The sequence below is a fragment of the Biomphalaria glabrata genome, chromosome 12, assembly GCF_947242115.1.
Source record: "Biomphalaria glabrata chromosome 12, xgBioGlab47.1, whole genome shotgun sequence".
NCBI classification, from domain to species: Eukaryota; Metazoa; Mollusca; class Gastropoda; family Planorbidae; genus Biomphalaria; species Biomphalaria glabrata.
The window spans coordinates 29,947,576-29,969,789 of NC_074722.1; the positions used below are offsets into that span (position 1 = coordinate 29,947,576).

Sequence of the window (22,214 nt, forward strand, 5' to 3'; positions counted from 1 at the left end):
TAACTCTTTCCGTGCGGGGTTACTCTTAATTTCAAGGAGTAACTTCCATAGCGCTGACTAATGCCTTGTTATTCTCAGGAAGTAACTTGGTATATATGGAAGTTTATTTCATCATCCTTATCATTTAAGAAGAAGTCTGATAAGAGCACTGAAAACAAAGGAGACAATGAACGTGTCTAAGAAAAGTATCACTATTCAGATGATTCATACAAAGATACTGCAGTCGAAGAAGTGAAAATGTCTCTTGATGACAGAAGTAGTGCTGAAGAAACTCCAGGGGAATACCCTTTTACCACAGTCAGAGAAAACATCTGAAGTAAGGGATACAGAAGATGAGTCAAGTGATGGTCTTCCAAAATCACTTTCTCCAGAAATGGAAGAAGCTGGAATTAAGTACAAAGACTTCCGATATATCCAGCCTGGAATTTTTATCTGAGGAACTGCGAGCAAAATTATGTTAAAGGGTAGCTTATTTTCCAGAACAAAGATGAACGGTATTGTTTCCAGTAGAGTTTACCCAGAATAAATCACAAAGTTTGACATCATGGTTCACTAGAAAGTTTCCAACAGGAGAAATTGGCAACCGATCTTGGCTCCTCTTCTCTCCACACTTGACTTGGGATGTCTTTTTTGTTTTGCATGCGTACTGTTTTCTGAGGCAAACCAGGAGTTGATTTCACCAAATGTAAAAAACCTGAAGGACTGAAAGAACAATAAAAAGGAGTCCACCACAGACACGCTTTTTTGAAGTGGAAGCTAAAAGAAGAAAATATTAAGGCAGAACCAGATGAACTGTCACATATGTTTCATGCGCAAATTTAGAAAAATCAGCAATATTGGAGAGATATTATGAAGCGTGTAGCAGCAAAATGATGAGAAACGGACGCAACTGATCACACATCAAATGCTATGGATTTCCTGTAATCAAAACAACCAGAAGAAAAAATACTTTGATGGGAATTTAAGTTGACTTCTGATGTAAGACTGTCAATAGAATTGCAATTCAAAAGTGTTGCGACAGATGTGCTGGACTGACTTCATATGGAGATCAAGGACAGATTCCAAAGGCTGGGAAACCATGTGAACACCATTGGGTTTCTGCTTGAACCAAGACACCTCTTGGAATCTATTGATGATGACACGCTGATGAAAAACTATTACTTTTTTTTCCTGTTTGATGAAATACAGGCAAATCGCTTGTTAAATAATGTGTCATTGATGCACGCATGGGCGTAGCCGGGGGGGGGGGGGTTGGGGTTCAACACCCCCCGAAATGAAATCCCCCCCCCCCACTGATCGGAATTTAGTGACTGATTTTTTGCTTTGATTTTGTTTTTTAGGTGAGATTTTAATACTAAACTATCACTTGTCTTAGCACAGTAAAGGAGGTTTTGAGTTTAAACCCCCTACCAGGAGTTTTGAGTTTAAAACCCCCTACCGGAGGGGGGTTGAGTTTAAAACCTCCTACCAGGGGTTTTCGAAGTTAAATGCCCCTTTTCTATAACACAAAACAAAAAAATGCAAACGACAATCCCCCAAATTTCACGAGCACAGTTAAGGAAGATTTTTGATTTTTAAACCCCCTCCAAAATTTACGATAAACCCCCTCTTCAATATAAAAAAAGAAAATTACACACTCAAAATTCTATGAGCGTAGCCAAAGGGGTTTTGAGTTAACCCCCATCCCCTCTTCAATAGGGTTTGAAGCTAAAAATACCTCTTCAATACCTGGTATAAAAAAAAAAACGCAAATTACGCACTCAAAATGTTATGAGCGTAGCTAAATGGATTTTGACTCAGTTTTAAATTTAAACCCCTCTTCAGTAGGGTTTGAAGCTAAAAATACCTCTTCAATATGAAAAAAAGCAAATTATGCACTCAAAAAGTTATGAGCGTAGCCAAAGGGGTTTTGAGTTTAAACCCCCCGCAAGCGGGATTTGAAGCTAAAAAATACATCTTCAATGTAAGAAAAATGCAAATTACGCACTCAAAATGCTATGAGTGTTGCCAAAAGGAGTTTTGACTCAGTTTTGAGTTTAAACCCCCCCTTCAGCGGGGTTTGAAGGTAAAAAATACCTCTTTAATATTAAAAACAAAGCAAATTATACACTCAACATGTTATGCCCTCCAGTGGAGTTTGAAGCTAAAAAATACCCCATCAATATTAAGAAAAGAAAATTACAAACTCAGAAATCTATGAGCGTAGCCAAAGGGGTTTTGAGTTTAAACCCCCGCATGCAGGATTTGAAGCTAAAAAATACATCTTCTTCTTCTTTTTCTTCTAGCCAGCTTTATTGCTGCTGAGCTGTGAGCTCTTTTGCAGACTGTGCCAAAGAAAAAAAGTGTGCTGTTTTCTTCAGTTGTTCAGCACTGCCGTACAGGGTGTTGGTTATGTTGGGCTGTAGTGGAAGAAGGGTCTGCCTAAGGTGGATTAGGGAGGGGCATTCAAAGAGGATATGGTTTACGGTTTCAAAGGGGTGGGCGCAATGTCTGCAAAGGGGTAGTTGTGTGGAGTTTATTTTGTTCAGGTGGTAATTTAATAGTGGTGTGTGTCCTGTTCTTAGTTGGAAGATTGTAGATTGTTCTTTGCGGGGGAGGAAAAAATACATCTTCAATGTAAGAAAAAAGCAAATTACGCACTGAAAATGCTATGAGCGTTACATTACCAAAAGGAGTTTTGAGTTTAAACCCCCTTCAGAGTGGTTTGATGTTAAAAAATACCTCTTCAATATAAAAAAAAAGCAAATTACACACTAAAATTATTTGAGCATAGCCAAGACAATTGGGGGTTTTGAGTTTAATTCCGTCTCCTACAGATGGCTTTTTTAAAGTTTAAAATCCCTCCAGATGGTTTTGAGTTTAAAATCCCCATACAGAGAGTTAAATTTTGAGGTGGAAAACCTCTATCTTCAATATTATTCTAAAGCAAACTACAGTTACTAAATTCTATGACCGTAGCTAAATGGGGTTTTGAATTAAAAAAAAACACAAAAAACTTCACTTTTCGATACAAAATCTAAAGCAAACTACAATCACTTAATTCCAAGAGCGTATTTAAGAGAGGTTACACATTTCTACCATTGGCGGGGCTCAATTAGTGCAGTTACTAAATTCTATGACAGTAGCTAAATGGGGTTTTGAATTAAAAAAAAAACACAAAAAACTTCACTTTTCGATACAAAATCTAAAGCAAACTACAATCACTTAATTCCAAGAGCGTATTTAAGAGAGGTTACACATTTCTACCATTGGCGGGGCTCAATTAGTGCAGTTACTAAATTCTATGACCGTAGCTAAATGGGGTTTTGAATTAAAAAAAAAACACAAAAAACTTCACTTTTCGATACAAAATCTAAAGCAAACTACAATCACTTAATTCCAAGAGCGTATTTAAGAGAGGTTACACATTTCTACCATTGGCGGGGCTCAATTAGTGCAGTGAATAGTCATCTGCCGAAATTGAAAAACACTAAATGTGGCTCATTTAGTGTTTTTCAATGACCAAGTAGAAAGTTGTATATACCTTGGGAGTGTAGTCAGTATATCAGGTGGAACAGAGGAAGACATTAAACGCCGTATAAATCTAACACGTCAGACATTTACACAGCTAAAACCAACCTGGAAATCTCCTTACATCTCAAACAAGACTAAATTAAGAATCTTTAACTCTAATGTCAAGGCTGTCCTACTGTATGGTTCTGAAACATTGAGAACAACTGAAGCCACAACAAAAAAAAAAAATACAGACCTTCATCAACAGATGCCTGAGAAATATCCTAAAAATACACTGGTATGACAAAGTAGAAAACACCAAACTGTGAGAGATGAGTGGACAGAAAAACATAGAAGTGCAGATCTTAGAGAGGAAGTGGAGATGGATTGGTCACACCCTTAGAAAAGATACCAGCAACAGAGCTAGGCAGGCCTTAGAATGGAACCCCCAGGGAACAAGACGCAGAGGAAGACCAAAAAGAACATGGCGACGCAGTGTACTTGAAGAAGCAGAGAAGACCGGGAAGAGCTGGGACACCATCAAAAAGCTAGCAAGAGACCGTGGAGAGTGGCGTGTTTTTGTCGAGGCCCTATGTTCCATGAGGAACTCAAAGGAGTGATGATGATGATGAAATGTGGCTCAACAAAGAGATGGCTAAGACGGATTTTAGGAGTCAGTTATAGGGATCGGGTGACTAAGATCTATATAGATCTAGATACTAGACTCTTATCTTTTGTCTTAGTTTTTACATGAAGTTGATCTGTTTATTTGTATAGATGAGTGCTATTTACATTGTAAATATCTTCTTTTCCGATTTTTTTTCCGAAACGAAACATTTAAGCGCATTGTAGAAATGGATACATTAGCAACACAAGATATTGTCGACGGCGATTTTAGTGAAGAAGATCTTTTGCAGAGTAATGCATGGGGTCGATTGTTCCCTCTAGGTGCAAGTTTTGTGGCAATGGGTATCTATACTTCAGATCTAGATATATTATTATTATTAGTATAATAATCTAAAATCTAATTCGAATGATAATAATCTAGTATAATAATAATACTACTAAATACTAGATCTAGTATAATCCTATATAAGTATATTTATATTACTATAATTTATTAATTAAGCATAAATAAAGTATAATATTATATTATATTATATAATAAGAATATAGATATTATAGTATATAGGTGACTAGTGACTAGTATATATTAAATATATTTAAATTTTATATAATAAATATATTATATATTATATTTTATTATTTTTAATTTTATAGACATTATCATTTATGATATTATCATTTATTATGATTATTATACTCAGTATTATAATTATAGATCTATTAAAAATATATTACAACAGATTACAGATCTATAGTTATATGTTTATACTAACTATAGTATAGAATAATAGATTATAGATTAGACATCATTAGTGATTAGATTATTAGTCATCAATCATTAAATGTCATTTATGATAAATACTCTACTAGACTCAGTTTATTCAATTTTAAATACAAAAATACATAAATTATATTATAGAATCTTAATTTACTAAATTGTTATTGTGTAAATTGATAAAAATCTCATCTAAATTAACTAAATAAAAATCTAAAAATGTAAAATTTATAGATGTCTAGTTTGATCTAGTCTTAGATCTATAGAAATCTAGATCTTATTAAATATTTAAAGTATGTTTTAGTTTTATTGATTATTGTTTAGACCTCACAGCAGATTCATACAGTTTTGGTCGAGGTGAAGATTGTGATATTCCTTTCAGTAACAGTGCATCTAGAAAACACCAGTGTTTTCAAGCATACAGCAAAATTCACTTTAAGCTCCATAGAGTGAGTCTTAGTTTCATTTTGTGGTCATTAAGAATAGTGTTAATGTGTGCCTGTCTGTGTTACAGTGTGTTGTATACAAATTAGTAGTTACAAAGAATTACAAATTGATGCAAATAAAATATTATATTAGAATATTCAGCAAGTCTTAAATCAACTTAATAGGCCTATCTACTAGTTACAGACCTGCCTACCGTTATGCAAAATGCGTATTCGTTACGCAAAATCTCCTAAAAATGACTGTCAGTACGAAAATAACAATTTAACCCGTTGTGTTGTAAACGCATTTTGATTATTTTTTTCCCCTCTCTTGACTAGCTTATGAGCGGTCACGGAGGTCACGCTAAGCCGTCCTGTTGGGGAAACACATTGTGTCCAGATCTATAGGTTGATTGGTTCTTAATCGCAATTAGATTTAGTCTAGAAATAAAGAACGCGAGAGTGAGGGAGTGGCGGGTTGGTACCAGGTTGGTGTAGTTAGCTGATACACCAACGTGACTTTTTTTTGTAAGTTTTATTTTTAAAAAGTTGAATGTAAAAAAAAAAAATCCCTGATTCCCGTATTCATTTGTATAGAAAAAAATATCGAAGTGCTATCGATTCAAAACACATTGAGTGACATTGTAGATTTATCGAGTCTAGATCTGGATTCTAGATCTAGAATCTAGATAACTTGTTATACAGGAATAGATCTAGCTAGAGTCTAGCTAGATATTATGTTATGATTCTCTACATATGATTACTCTACAATCTAGATCCAATTTAGTTATAGTATGATTTAGAATTTAGATTGACTAGATCTAGATCGATAACATCTACTACCATCTAGTCTAGATGTAGACTAGATTCTTAGTCTTAGTATAGAATAGATTAAGGATGAAGGTAGGCCTATGAAAGTTTGGAGTAGACCTACGTTTGTAGCAGATCCATGTCATCGGTAACACTCTTGAGCCCAGATCTAGAGTAGATTATATTCATTATATAGACCTAGATCCAGATCTAGTCTAGATATCATCTCTATTGTCGTATTGATCTAGATTTAGATTGTAGATCTAATCATGACATCTAGATCTAATATTGTATATATATATATATGATAAAATAGTGGATCGTGTTACGCATTCTGGTGCCAAAATACGCATTTTGACCATCAGCGTTACGCATTTGGACTTTTTTAGGTAGGCAGGTCTGTAGTTAACATATTATATGAGCTCTGTAAAAATTGATTTATCTGTGAAATTAGCCGAATGAATGATGTTACTGACAAAGCTAAAATGTATCAAATTTTTAACACAAATGTTTTCACAGCAAAAAACAAACACAGGCATCCATGTATTTTTAGAAGACACTAGTAGCAATGGAACCTTCATTAATGGAGAGAAAGTTGGTAAGACATCAATAAAATAATATTTACATTATCTTGAAGAAATTTGTTTTATAATTGTTCATTAGATAGTAAACGAAATATATAGTCATACCAAAATTTCACTCTAACATTACATGTAAAGCTTACACCAGAAAGTTGGATTTTATTCTGATTTATTTACTAAAGGAACAATGCTTGTCTCTGTTTGTTTTTATGATTGGTGTCTTGCATGGAATGAATCTTGTCATATATGACAGTATTTGTTAATCAATAGTTGTTTTTTTTTAAACTAAATTATTTGCAATTGTGAATGCAATTTAGCTGTGAGTTTCCTGTGAGAATAACTGACCAGAATGGGCCGCCTTGAAATTTGTTTGTAACACTTTTAACTCTTTTTGTTATAAAATGCAAATATGTTGTTTTTTTTCTTTTTCTCATTAGGAAAAAACAAGAAGCAGGTTTTAAACAACAATGATGAAATAGCACTGGCTATGAAAAAAAATAAAGGTAAAAAAATATATTTATACCATTATATACAGTACCCAACCAATGTCTTATAAACCTAAAAGAATCAATGATCTTCTATGACCTTATTTAAACATAATGGAATTGTTAAATTGCTTGCCTGACCATAACAGGTGCTTTAGTGTTGTCAAGAAGGCTTCAAGTTCACCATCATTTTTCATCAATCTTTAAGAAATATGGATCAGGCTGTTATAAACTTTATTTATGAATGAATGCTTAGAACATCCATCAATGCAAGATTGCTGGCTAAATTACATTCAAATTTTATAATAGCAGTAAAGCATTCAAAATGGTTAATAGCAGTAAAACATTCCAATTGATTAACAGCAGAAAAACATTCAATCCCTATAATAGTTGTTAATCATTCAAACTTTATAATACCGAATTAATAGCAGTAAAATTTTTAAACATTAACATTTGGATGAAACATTAAAACTTCATAATAACAGTGAAACACTGAAACTTTGCAATAGCAGTAAAACTTTATAATAGCTGTGAAACATTCAAACCAAACCACTAAAACATTTAAACTTTAAAATAGCGTTGAAACATTAAACCTCTATAACAGCAGTGATCTTTTTATTTTTATTTGCGTTTTTTTCTTTGTAATATCTATTTATATAAATAATCTTTCCAGCTTATGTTTTCATGGACCTACATACAAAAGAAGATTCCACTTTGCCATCAGCACTAACAGAGAAGTACACGTTGACCAGGGTATTAGGAAAGTATGTGAACCTAGTGTTTGAAATGCTTGACATGCTTAAAAAACAACTCATTAATATGTAAATGTATGTTTACAATTACAAAGTACTCTCGTGGTCGCGAGGCCAAGTGCGCTTGAACTTGGCGGGTTCGACACCCGACTCGGGCAGAGTTGTGTTTACTGAGCGCCCCCCCACTATAGCAACAAAATAACAGTGTTAACAACATCGTGGATGGAAGTACATGAAAGTGAAAAAATGATGAGTCTTCAAGAGGCAAGGGATATTGCTGGCTAAAATTGAAGGCAAAAGAAAAGCAGCTGATATATTAGGTGTTAATGAGTCCTGTGTCAAGGAGTAGCAGAAACAATGTAGCCTAATAAACAATTTGAGTTGAAACAAAGAAGTTCATGGAACTTTCATGAAAGATTCCCTAAGGTAGACACTGAAGTCTTGGACTTATTCAAAGAAAGCACATCTAAACATTGTGCATGTGGTTTCAGCTCAGAAATGTAAACCTTGGCATGAATGTTAAAAAAAAAAGTTAAGTTACCCTTTCAGACCTTGTGGTCTATAGGGTCATCTGTTTCTGTGGCCTACGGTTAATGAGGGTGTCATGTGGTCATCCCAACGACCAACCGCCTTTACTTTTCCCCAACTAATGTCAGGTACCCATTAGAGCTGGGTGGACTCAGAGACGCCCAAGGATCCTGAAATAAAAATCCCAGTCTTCACCATGATTCGAACCCGGGACCCCTGGTTCAGAAGCGAAGCGCTTTACCACTGAGAATGTTAACTGCACCTTAATTTTGAGCTCTTTATAAATGCAAAAATTTGTATGTCGCCGCTGGGGTTATGTAGCCACAGGAAATACTGCATTTCTTAATAATCTTCGGACAAGCTTTATTATAAATGCAAAAATGGTGTACGTTAGGTTTAATAGTATATGTCTTTAATATTGCATCAAAAGCAATTAATTTTATTTATATAAGTTGATTCAACTTATTTTGTTCTAGGATGGAACTGATAAATGAATGATTATTGTGATTTTAGAGCCATATAAGGACAATGTTCTGACACATATGAACAGTGCCAGGCCCAATTTGGGTTTTTATCCTTGATGTTTTTTCTAGTCTAATACAGAGCAGACCATACTTTGGTGGGAGCATGGTAATTGTTTTGTACATTGTACTTTGACATGCTGTCAGAAAATTTCTGGATATCTATGCTCCGACCACCCTACCCCTGTTTAATGATTATTAGTTATCAGCCGCTCATATGTCAGTTGAAAAACAATATTCTAATAATTTACTTTATATTAGTCTTTTTTTTTATTTATGCAATATTTTAGATGTGTTTTTAGTTTACAGTATATTTGTCAACAGCACAATAAAACATCTTTTTGCTGCTTTACCTCAGACACTATTGCACTCTGTCCTTTTGGACTTGAATACTTTACTCTAAAATACAATTCCAAAATTTAATCTAATTGATTTTGTCATTATTATCTTTCTAGAGGTGCATGTGGAGAAGTCAGACTTGCATTTGCTAAAGGTTCATGTGAAAAATTTGCTTGCAAAATCATTTCCAAAAAAAAATTTTCTGTTGGTGGAAAGTCACAACTGGTAAGTTTTTTATCTTTTGCTTTCAACTATGAAATGGGGACAAAAATCAATTTTAACAAAAGTTTCAATCACAGAGCTATACAAATTAAGTTTCTACTCCTCAACTATTGATGTCAAGCTTATAAATTAAAATAAAAAGAGGAAACTAGATTCTAGAGTTAATGTACACAAATTTAATAATTCAAACTTTGAAAGTTTTTTGTAAAACATAAGGGGCACTGTTGTTTGGTTAGATTTAGATTTTATGGCACTTCGGCACAATTTAGGCCATCTTGTTTAGTAACCCAAGCCTTTGAACATTTGCTTGTTGTAAAATACGTTAATTTTAAGTGTATGCATGTCAGTGCTTCATATGTACAAAAACAAAAACATTGGCCATGTTCAAGATTTGAGAAATTTATTGACCTAAAATAGTCTAGTTTTTGTTTTGTTTCATGCAGTCAATAAAAATATCCAACTTTTGGTGACTCAAATTATTTTGTTTTTGTTGTTTATTTCTTTTCAGAATCTAGCATCACAGGTTATGGGTGAAGTCAAAATTTTGAAATCACTGAAGCATGTGAGTGTAGTTTCTTTATCACATTTTTTAAAATAGTTTTCTTCTTTTATATTATATACATATTTTTTAAAACCTGAAAATTTTTACAAAATGTCAGTATTGCAATAAAAAGAATAAATATTAAAACGCTTATCTTTTTTTTTTAATAGCATACAATGTAATAGCCAATGTTTGCTACTAATTAAAGCTATAATAGTCAGCTTATTATGATTATATCTTATGATTAACAATATGACTTACTTTGATTTGTTTGGGTTTTGTTAGAGAGTGCAATATTTACCTTTCTAACCTTCTGTTTCAGCCTTGCATAATAAAGATAGAAGATGTTATAGACACACCAGATACACTATATATTCTGTTAGAACTGTAAGTCAATGATTCTTTCTAGTGATTGATTTTACTTTTTGTGCTTATCATTTTTATTGATAATAGTTTATAATTTTATTTGAATTCCATTCATTAAGGTTGTGTGATTTAAATAGTAACTCTTTTTGTTTTCCTTACCTGGCAGTGTTGAGGGTGGTGAACTTTTTGATAAAGTTGTGTCTATTGATAAGTATGATGAAAAGACTGGAAAGCTTCTATTTTACCAAATGGCTTCAGCAATAAAGGTGAATGAATTCTTTTTATATAAATCTTTCTCCATGTTGATTCAGTTATAAGTTCACTTCTTTATCATTTTTCTCATGTTCTGGAATATTGCTAGGTCCCATTGTTAACTTCATTATCCTCCATATAAAGATCTAGTCTAATTATAGCTGTAATCTACAATAAATTTCCAAATCTCATTTTATATTATGACAGGCTAATACTAGCCGATTAAAATTTCATTTGACTTTTTTTTTAATTGGTGAAAGCAGACAAGCATTAAATCAAATAAAGCAAACTTTTCAAGAGAAATTGTTTCATCTCTTCATTGCCTGGACCATGGTGTAGTTTGAGTTTGTTGACAAATGTTTTAGGTTTCATCAACAGTTAATGTTTCCTTTTTGAGCCTTTTATATTAAGTTTTTTTTACTTTGTTTTTTACCAACAGTATTTACATGATGAAGGGATCACACATAGAGATCTAAAGGTAATCTGTCCAGCTTGTTAATGCATTATTCAGAATGCATTTAATCTTTATATAGCAATCAATGCCAATTTAACAGGCCACTTGTTGGTAAAAAAAAAATAGAAAGCTTAAATAGTCATTGTCAAGTTCCATTGACATGTGCAACATTAACAAGTGATTTCATTCTGCTCTAGTATGTAAGCACTGCTGATGATTTATAAGCTCATTCTGTCCTGGGCAATAAGCTCTGGACAGAAGTATAAGCTCATTCTGTCCTAGGCAATAAGCTCTGCTGTTGAATTATAAGGTCACCATTCTTGAACTCTTTTTTACTCTTTTTGTTTTTAAACCCTTTATTATGTATAATGGCTAAGACATTTTTCAACATTTGAATCATTTTCTTCTATGAAAGCTGGCTTGGTCTGTCAGTGTATCAAATATATTTCTTTAGTTATCCCAAGGAGAATAAGCTGAAAGATGTGGCTTGTAATTAACATCAAAGTTATCCCTCTGCTGTTACAACTCAGAAGTTTCCCTTTCTCAAGTTGTTTAATCTACATCTTTATTTTGTGGTTCATATTTTTAAAAAATAATATTTTGTTCATATTTTGAGCAGTGCTTGGCCATTTACTTTTTATCCAGTTCTCCCGGAGTCTCTCCTACTTCTGGGGTGTTTTTTGGCTTCACTCACTTCCTCCTGCATTAATTTCTAGATTTTCTTTTGCTTTCCTAACATTTATCAAATTTACTGGGTCATCTTGATTAAGAACTGATGGGGGTATTTTTCCACCTTTGCCTGCTTTTGATGTTAATATACTATTTAGTTCCAATATTTAACAGGTATTGCCATGTGAGTTTAAGGATGTTTATGTATGATCCTGTAAATAAAGAGTTAGGAACAACCAGTATAAATTTTTTTGTTATTTTTATGAAAATAAAATTTGCATCTTTGATAATCTAAAAAAAAAAAAAATTATATTTCCAGCCAGAAAACATTCTGCTTGCTTCTGATGACCTTGAAACTTTAATAAAGGTAAACAAAAAATACTAGAGATGTTTCTGTTTTTTTTAAAGTGTTATTAATGTATAGTTTAATTCATTCAATGTTGTATTATGGTTGTGAAAGAAAATATAAGAATTGGTAGAAAGATAAAGATATAATGCAGGATTGTTTGCAGAACAATTACTTTTCCATATCTGGGTCATGGCAAAATTTATTAAAGAGTAAACTTGTTCATTGACAATTAAATAGTAGTTTTATTTCCAAAAAAACTTTTTTTTTTCTAAAGTAGCCAAATTTCTTCATTTGAGTAGTTTAAAACAACTTTCCTTGTATTCATGTTTTTTTTAGTAAAACTTCAAAGTTATTAATAGTTTTTTTCTTAAATGTTCCCTTAGTAAAAATTCAATGCTATTAATAGTTTATGTCTTGAATCCCCTTAGATATATATTTCTTCAATTTAAATCATCTCAATTATCCTTGTCATGACTTTACTGAATTTTTGTATTTAATGTTTTTTTTAAAAATATATTTTTGTGTTCATTCAATCTTACATGACGTATTTGATTTTTAAGATACCAAATAATGGTGTGAGAGAGAATAATAAGATGCTGTTACTTAGCTAGGTCCATGAAGCTATGTATATTATATAACTAAATTCTAAAATCTTCAAACTCAGACAGTGCTTAATTGTCCAAGTAATTGAATCACCAAAAATACTAGAGCCCTGATTAATCTTTGGTGATTTATATATTAATGTTATTCATATTAATGAAATCACTCACCTACTTGTAATTGAAAGTGTAACTCTGAGTAATATCAATTTTGTTTCCTTTCATTCTGAAGGTTACAGATTTTGGCTTGTCTAAATTTGTGGATGCCGGATCAATGATGAAAACATTTTGTGGCACGCCAACTTATCTAGCACCTGAGATTTTAAAATCTGCTGGCACTGGTGCATACACTAAAGCTATAGATTGTTGGAGCCTTGGGGTCATCTTATTTATTATGTAAGCTTGCATAATTCCAAATTAGTGGTAATACTAGTATAGCCATAACCTGTAGTTTATGAAATATTGTTTTCTAATAATGTAAAGTAATTAGAAATTAAAAATAAAAATAAAAAATAAATATTGTACAATCTACTTTGTTATTATACCAGGCTGTCTGGTTATCCCCCTTTCTCTGATGAACGTACAGACATGGAGCTGCCTAAGCAAATAGTTGGAGGCCATTTTTCTTTCCCTAAACAGTATTGGAAGGATGTCTCAGATACAGGTACAGAGACTTCACTTATAATTGCAAAGGACCTACTTGAGGCTTTAATACAAGAAGCACATTATTATAAAAGTCTTGTTTCTTCTTCTATTTATTTGTAATTTAAAGCTGAAAACAAATTTGACAGTCTAAACATTCTATACAATTTTCATTTCAAATTTGACTTAAACCAAAAAGAATCGCTCAAGCTTTTGGATTTTATGTACTTTTTGTTTCATAAGATAAATAGGTCTATTGCTTTTTGTGTTATTTTCACATATGGTTGTTTGACTATATCTATTTGATGAATAATTATTTTCTTCAGCCATTGACCTTATCAAAAAGATGATGGTGATTGATCCAAAGAAACGCATCACATTTGCAGAAATTCTTAACCATCCTTGGTTAAAGGTAAATTATGAAAGTATAAAATATTTTTACACATGTTTCATATGAATTATTTTGAAACCTGAAATTATCTTCCTTTGTTCTGTCTCTGCAGGATGAAGAAATGAAAGCAAAAGCCAATGCATTAATGTTTCCTAACAGTGATGGGATGGTGCCTCCCAAGACAGTAAGTCATTGGATAAGATATTTTAAAACATATTTATATTATAGGCTTATCTAAATGCCAAAAAACACCATTGCATAATAAAATAGCTACAAGAAACAGATATATATTAGTCCTTGATCTTGTGGTACTTTTAAAAGATTACGTCAAAATTAAATTCATGACAATACAATAACTTTTAAACAGCTATGCTTGACATACATACAAAATTTTTAAAGTAACTTCTGCTTAACTTTCTTTTTAAAATAGCTGTAAACTTTTACTTTCTGGCGTGTAAAGCTATGTGACAGAAAAATAGATGAAACTTACTTTTACTTAGATTGTCCTGTACAAACTACTTAGATTATCCTATGCTATTTGGCAAATAGGATGGAAAACCATCTTCACCCAGATTAGTCATCAGCTACATCTCAACCTCATTCCATCTGGTGTCAGTTGTTTAAAAATTTCTGGTACCATGTAATATGGAAATGGCCTTGTTTCCTATTTCCTTCTTTTGGTCTCCATGTTATTGCTGTTTTCAGGAAGCAAGCAAATAAAAACCCGATTCTAAAAATATTAGATCTCTAATATTTTTGCTTTACATTGGAGACTGTCCCTGAGACCTTAGTGTATGATCATGTGTGACAGTCAGGTACTCATTATCACTAGGTAGACTCCAGAACATCCTCAAATTATAAAAAGTCTATGGTCTAAAACCAGGATATAATACCCTCTTAGATAGCAGTCTGATCTGTCTGTTTTAATTATAGTTTCAATCTAACCAAATCTCAACAGCCCACTGGTAAAAGAAAAGCTGCAGGTGAAAGTGATGAGCCAGCCACCAAGAGGAACTTGTCTGATACCACTCCTCCAGAGACACCATGAAAATGATCAAGTCATGTATAATTAGAGATGTTTGTATGAATCCTACATTAGATTAGATTTATTAGATTAGAATTATCCCATTGTTTTTTATTTCTATACTTGTATATCTGTAAGCATGATTTTATGATGAAAAAAAACTGAGCTAGATAATTTGTTTAGTATGTGAACTAACCTTAGACTTCTTAACAAAAACAACAAACCTTTTCTGTATCGTTGTTAAACTTTAGGTTTTACTTTTGAATTCAAATATTTCTTAACTTGGAAAAAAATCGTTACATTAGTAATTCTGTACCTTCTAATAATTGCATCATGGTTATTTTTTATGTCTGTTTTTGTTGATGGAAAAAACAATCGTTTAGTATTTCTTAACATATGCTCATTTTTGTATTTGTATATACAAAGACAACTCATGTTCTGTTGTCTCCTTTGTAAACTTGCTTTTGATAAGTATTTTTGTAGAGCAAAAATAAAACTTGAAACATTGTCTAATGGTTAACAGGTGTTTTCTATGTGAAGGTTTATCTAGTTCTTCAATAAAAAAAAAACACATGATTTTATATGATATACACAACTAACCTTTGAAATATCTTTCATTGAGTGAAATTGTTGAGACCCATTTACTACTCATATATTGAGAAGGTTGTTTATAAAAAATTATACAAAATGAATTATAAATGACTTTTTTACAAGAATGAAATGATTAATTACTATTTCATTGAGACCAAAGCATGTAAGTTATGAAACTTCTTTATGCTAATGTGCCATACACTAATCAAACTATTTTGAGTAGGTTAAAAATAAGTTTATACATTAACAGGTAATGTATGGACTAACTGTTTTTATTTAAAGGTACATTTTTATATCTTTTTTTTTTATGTACCAATGTTTTGATACTTACCTGTAAAAAAGATTTTTAATGAAAACCACTTTTATGTCTTTTCTTACATTCATATATATACATTTATATTTACCAACTGCTGCCAGGTAACTAGCAACATATATTTTTATTTAGACATTATTTTGTTGTATACATGTAGAGTAGCATATACAATCTTAATTATTGTTGCTGTCAACCTGATTTACCCAGCAGCAGTGCCAGGCGCAGTAAAAAGATGTGTCTTTTTTGTCTTAAGAATATTTTATTGTCAAAAAAATTTAAAATAATTGACTAAATATAATTTCATAATTCTTAAGAATCTTTTAGAAAAGAATAAAAACATAATTAAAATCTATAGCCTAAATAGTTCTGTTGTGCCTTGAATTATTATTTACAATTTTTCCAGTGTGCCTACGAAAGAGCAGGGCTCGGATCACACATTTTTGACAGACTTGATTCTAGATTGCTGTCTTTTATGGAAGCTCCATGATATCTTTCCAACCATATTTTAACTGAAGACCAGCCTCCAATTCTAAATTTTGTTTTCAGTTCTGTACTTACTTTTCACATTATTGACTGTTTTGTGCTTTTAACTTTGAAAAGACATTTATAGGCAACATGTCAAACATTGTCATATTGAGTCTGAACTTTCAAGTGTTAGAACTAGGGGATCAAAGAAAAAAAGTTCAGGAATATGAAATGAAGTTTCATAATTCAAACTAAATAAATTTTTAGTTAAATTTCATATAAACAAAGTTTTTTTTCATCCCTTTATAGTGCTCATTTGTCATCAAGCCACCACATCATAAAACTCATGTTAAAATAATTGTTAAACATTAGCAGCTGATATATGTATATATTGAAAATCGGTAAATTAGATTAATTAAAAATACATTTAAATGAACAACTTTTTGATGTAATTATTATATAAGTGAATGTCACCTATCACAATGAAATGAACCCTATTGTAGCAATAGATCACTTTACATTCTTTATATCTTTAGCAAGCTTTTTGATTCAACTTTTGCTAATGAAATGAACTAATCCCTCAAATTCTTCAATAGTATTAATTTATAAACTTTTTTTTTTTTTAATACATGTTTGCCTTATCAAAAACAAAAGCTCTGATTCTGTATAACACATTTGTGTTAAAGGGTCATGCTAACTTTACTTCTTACTTATATTTACTTTAAAAAAAAATGACGGCAATGTCTTCGATTGCGAAGATTAAGGATAATAGCAGTGTTACACATGACTGCGCAAACCCTGCTGCTTTAAAAAATTTTTTATGTAATTAACTGTTTAAAATAAATACTTATGTAATTAGTTTATGTAAGTTAATATTTATGTCATTTTATCTTCAATTGGTTTCAACACTGTGACAAAGCTCAAAGTGTTGAAATCTGAAGTATTTAAGTACTTGCATATTATTTTTTTATCTTTGTTTAAGAGCATATGCAACAATTAAAGGCATTTTTATTTAGAAGGGTATCAGGGCATTTATTTGTAACAGAATAACTACAGAATACATTATTGATTGGTAACATTGGAGAAACAAATCTAGAATTCCAAGATAATGTAACCTGAAAAAAAGAATGTTCTTGTTCAGCATGAGACCCCTCAGAATTTCTACTGCTAGTTTTTTTGCTTGTTTGTTAATAAAAATGCAATGCACAATCAATGATAAACTATCTTACGTTGATAAAACTGAGTTGTTGTGGTTCTGATTTTAAGTAAAGCTAGATTCACTGGTTCTTATAGCTAATTGGTTATGTGGGGGTATTATGTCAAGTACCCATTTAAAGCAAGTAAATTCAAAATTCACCAGGCTCTATCATCCTTAGAAATAGCAGTTATTTCTTTAAATGAGAAGTTAATTACTATCCATGTGTGACATGAAGACCTTTCAATTGGCTGTAAAGTACTTAGCCACCCCATCCTCGACAAGTAAAATTGTGTACAAATTGTTTCTATGTTACCAGCAGTAACATTCCATTCAGGCATGTTGTTGTGACTTCAAAGGTTAATGTGTTATTTGCGTGTGTTTTTTAAGTCATAAAAGTAATCAATTTATTTCCGTAAAATGTATTGTCTATCATTTAATGTTAATATTTAGTTGAAAAAATGTGTAACTGAATGTGATTGAAATGTTTATCATAAATGAAAGTGATATTGATGGTTATAAAAAGTTTGTCTACACTTGTATATTTTCTGGTTCTGTTTATTTTCACATATCCTAAAAAGATTGCCATGATCTCCATTGATTAGATAGTCTCATCACGTTTTTCTTCTCATGTCTTGGTAGCTTGCACTGTTTTGGAACAGAGGAACTGATAATTTTTAGAAACAACCTATTTTTAAAAAAGTGTATTTTAATTTTTTTTTCTTTTACTCATGTTATTATCATTACTTTCATTGCTTTTGACATCCACAAGGATTTTGCAATCAAACTATTCAGAAAAATGGATATTAAGTTTGGTGACTACTTCAGAACAATAAATATAGGGAGATTTTTTTTCAGCTATTGCCATTGTTTAGGAACCTGAGCTAACATCTGTTGTAGATTTTCCAACAAGGTTTCTCTGATTTTATTTGGAGTGAATTAGATCTGAGCCATGTAATTGCTGTTTAGTAACAATGAAATGATGCACAAAACTGCTGTTCAATTTCTAAGTTGTTCTTATCTGAGCCATTAAAATACATTTTTGTTTCAACTTTGTTTTGTTCAATGTTTATTGTTTTTCAATACTAATAATCAAAGTGATATTCCTGTTATTTTGTGTATCTGATTTCAGATGAAATAGCTTTTGTTTCACTTGTCTAGCACCACAATTCAATTCTTCTTTAAATAAAATTACAGGACCTTCTTTCTTTGTATTCATCATATTATGGTTAAAAGCGAGAAAAAAGACAACTCAATTTTAGCACCATACAATAACTAAATAAAATATTTCATAAATTTAAAATTAGGTAACTTACATTGTATCACTGTATCTTCTTTACTTGTCTAAAATAAGTTAGCAAAACTTTTTTCTTAAATATGTTTTAGTCTTTGAAAAATGTAAATTCTAATTATGAATTAGGCAAGAAGGTGGTTATTACTATATTAAAATTTTTCTATATTTCAAACATTCATCCATTCAAAAGACATCATAATTTGTACAAATATTTATTGCTTGAGGTTTATTCAAATCAACTATGACGCTACTAAAACTAGTAGAGAAAATTTTTAAATGTGAAAACATTTCAACAAAACATTCAAATGTTACAGCATTCAGGCTTTTGTTATAATATTGCTTGTTCAGAATTCAATAACATCACTTTGGTATCAACAAATAGACAAATCCAGAAGTACATATACAATGTATATGTGGTAAAACAAGATTTTCAATTGAGTATATATGAAATAAACAAGAAATGCAAATGATTAAACAGAAAATGTCACTGGGGTGTTGAGTTTTACTATGATCAAATCTCAGACAGATGTGGCTTTTGCATGTAAGGTTTGTAAAAACATCGACATTAATTGCACATCTCTTAAAACCAACCTAGGCCTTGTAATGTAAAGAATTTAATGAATATTAAGTAAATTATTTCTATGAGAAAGTCTGAAATGAAATAGGACTATTTAATGACTGACTTAGCATTATCAAAGCAAAAAGCTAGAATGATATCAAAAAGTACCCTTGAAACATAATGGTACACAGAGCAACCAGTTTCTTTGATCAACACCTTACCTACATGATAAGTGTAGTAGATTATATGACAAGTTTTATTTACTACACCAGCTTATGCCTGGAGATTTGGAGCTGGACCAGGTTTTTTTGTGTGTCTTTAAAGAAATTCCAATATTTCTAACAAAATTTCAACTCACACTTGAGCTATCAAACACTTAGCCAACCTTCACCTTGCATGCTGTAAGGTCTTGCACAAATCTATTACGACAAAGCAAGGCAGAAACAAAGAAAACTGATGGGAGATATGAAGGACATGGGCTTTTATCACAGCAGATTTCTTCTGGTAAACTGAACTGACACATGGAGATGAAGTTGGTTAGCAGTAGTGTACAATTGAAGTTTTTTTTTTTGGTTTTGGAGTAATGGGGATTTTTTTTTTTTAAACAAGAAGGAAAAAGACATATTTGTAGAATTACTTGTCCATATAATTATCCTTAACATAAAACTCTATGTAGCCTATGTATAATTCTCAAATACTTTATGTAATATTAGTAGGCTGTAACTCTGTACATTTGTCTTTTTACTTTTATGTGTCCCAAATTCATTTGGAATAGGATTGAATAATTTAAAGCTATATAGTATATAATAGTACAGTAAAATGAAAATTATGTAATACGAATAATTACTAATCATACAATCCTAAATTTTCATACATTGTAACAGAAGATATTTCCTTCTAAAAAAATTTAATTCATTCATTCACAGTTTTACTTACTAAAAAAAAAAGAAAAATATTATATTTCAACCTAAACTACTTAAAAGAATGGTCAGAATTGTTACAAAAAGCTACATGTAATATAATGAAGCATATTTCTTTTTACATTAAAAATATTCACAAAAAGGCACTTGTTAAAATACTGGCATTAAAATAGTTACAATTACAGAACAGAAATTTACTGGGGCATACATTTTTCCTGCACCAAGTATTTTAACTTAACAACAAAAAAAAGAACTATAACATTTTTGTAATAACAAGTATTGTAACTCTGCATGTAAACATTTGTCTTTTTCTACATTTAAATTGAGCAGGTTTATCTAATAGTTTATCTAATAGCAAAATCATTTCTTGCATCACAATTCAAAAACTCTGGTCAGAATGGGTCTGACACATTGGTCTATTGACCTAAGTATTTCTTCTTTATTTTGAGAAGAGCTCTAGCCTATTTATTCCTAGTGACCCTTTCTCACATATTTTTGACTAATCAAAATGCAAAGACATCTGGCACCTCATTTTATTTCTCATAGAGCAGAGCAATCTACTGCACAACTTTCCATAGGGACAGGTCTTCAGAGTAATCTAACAGAGATTTATTTTTCAGAGCGTGGAATGTGAGTGGCTGAGTGGCATTAACCATTTGGCTACCATCAAAGTGTCTTGATTTCAAATCTCGACACAAGCTGAGTTGTGTTTGCTGAGAACTTAATGGCAGCATGGAAACCTCTTCTCCCTAGATGTCCCCACAGGTCCACAAAAGATATTGTACCATATCACAGAGTATGCTATAGCATGAAAGATGCACTATACAAAAGTAATGAGAAAAAAACAACATAGAATAATATGACAAAGAAACTTAGTACCCAGACTCCTAAATTCAGTCAAAGCAATGTTAGAGAAGAAAAAAAAAAGCAGAAGTATTCAGGAAAGCAATGCCCTTCTAAGGATAAGAAATTGGAATCATTTTTATTAGTTATTTGATGCATAAGTACTTTTCAGGTCTTGTGCCCTTTCAGCCCTCTCAAGTTCCTATCCACGAAACTTCTATATTGGACTAAAATAAATAAAAATCTATTACATTTACAATTTTTATATTATGAATCTAAAATAACAATAAAAATCTGTTGTGAATAAAAAAAAATTTTCAGAATTTTTCAGATAAATTTTGGCCATCAAGTCTGTTTCCCTAAGTTCAAAATGAATCAAGATTTAATTTAAAAAGAAAACACAAAAAACATCCTTTTTCCTTAAGTTTAAAAGAATAACTTAATCCACAAGAGGTGAACATTACAATTTTTAAATCTTTCAAATGAAAATATTCTGTTTGACTAGAACAAAAAAATGTACAGAAAAAGAAACAGACAATAGGAAGAGTGGGGTGAAAACGAAGCATTTTATCTTGCCTTGTTAATGTAGAATCTGTACAGGTGTTTAATGTATTTTGGTAGATAAATGAGTTCATTAACAATCTAAAAATTTGGTTTTGCTTCATCTGACAAATGTGACTTTTTCTTTTCATGAGATAAAAATTACCAGTAAAAATAACTTTTATGATGTCATTGGCCTCAATGTTGTATAGGGGATGACTCTTTTCCTTTTACCTTCATAGTCCATTTGTCCAACAGCTAGCTCACTGAAATGGTTTAATTAAAAGAAACATTAGAAGCTAAATTAATAATAAGTATTTTATTTCTAACACTAATCAAATCTGGGATTTCAATGTAAAGTCCTACATCAGACATCTTTTGACATCTTTTACAACACAGCAATAGGAATTGATTTCACTGATTTTGTTGGTAACTTAAAAAATGTGAGGTTCTCTCGGATTTCCTTGCTTAACCCTTATCACAGTTATGTATCTATACATATATATATATTGTCTGGATGTCTCCCTGGTTGTATGATATGCTCTCTGGAATGTCTTTTTGATGGTCCTGAGTTCAAACTCTGCCCACAGCCATCCCCTGCATCCTACAGGAGGTTTGGTCTACAATGTAATAATCATAAACCATGAAGG

The 22,214-nt window shown here is 31.4% G+C and overlaps 2 protein-coding genes across 5 annotated transcripts in view; one reads left to right on the forward strand and one right to left on the reverse strand.

Annotated features, from left to right (window-relative positions):
- The first annotated feature begins 4,323 nt into the window (after positions 1-4,323).
- On the forward strand, positions 4,324-18,459 carry LOC106067930 (serine/threonine-protein kinase Chk2-like). The gene is made up of 16 exons (XM_056005478.1): positions 4,324-4,461; positions 5,219-5,343; positions 6,649-6,727; positions 7,148-7,213; positions 7,869-7,959; positions 9,452-9,560; positions 10,066-10,119; positions 10,421-10,485; positions 10,631-10,730; positions 11,156-11,194; positions 12,159-12,206; positions 13,020-13,183; positions 13,336-13,451; positions 13,756-13,841; positions 13,933-14,004; positions 14,779-18,459. Exons 1-16 carry the CDS (start codon positions 4,347-4,349, stop codon positions 14,866-14,868), a joined length of 1,419 nt encoding a protein of 472 aa, XP_055861453.1. The 5' UTR covers positions 4,324-4,346; the 3' UTR covers positions 14,869-18,459.
- A 439-nt stretch (positions 18,460-18,898) lies between these two features.
- LOC106067905 (leucine-rich repeat-containing protein 74B-like) overlaps positions 18,899-22,214 on the reverse strand; it is a 38,535-nt gene continuing 35,219 nt past the window's right edge. For all 4 annotated transcript variants that reach the window (XM_056005477.1, XM_056005476.1, XM_056005475.1 and 1 more), the window contains one exon: positions 18,899-21,830. In XM_056005477.1, coding sequence (XP_055861452.1) covers positions 21,746-21,830 — 85 coding nt within the window. In that variant the 3' untranslated portion in view covers positions 18,899-21,745. The remainder of the gene's footprint in view (positions 21,831-22,214) is intronic.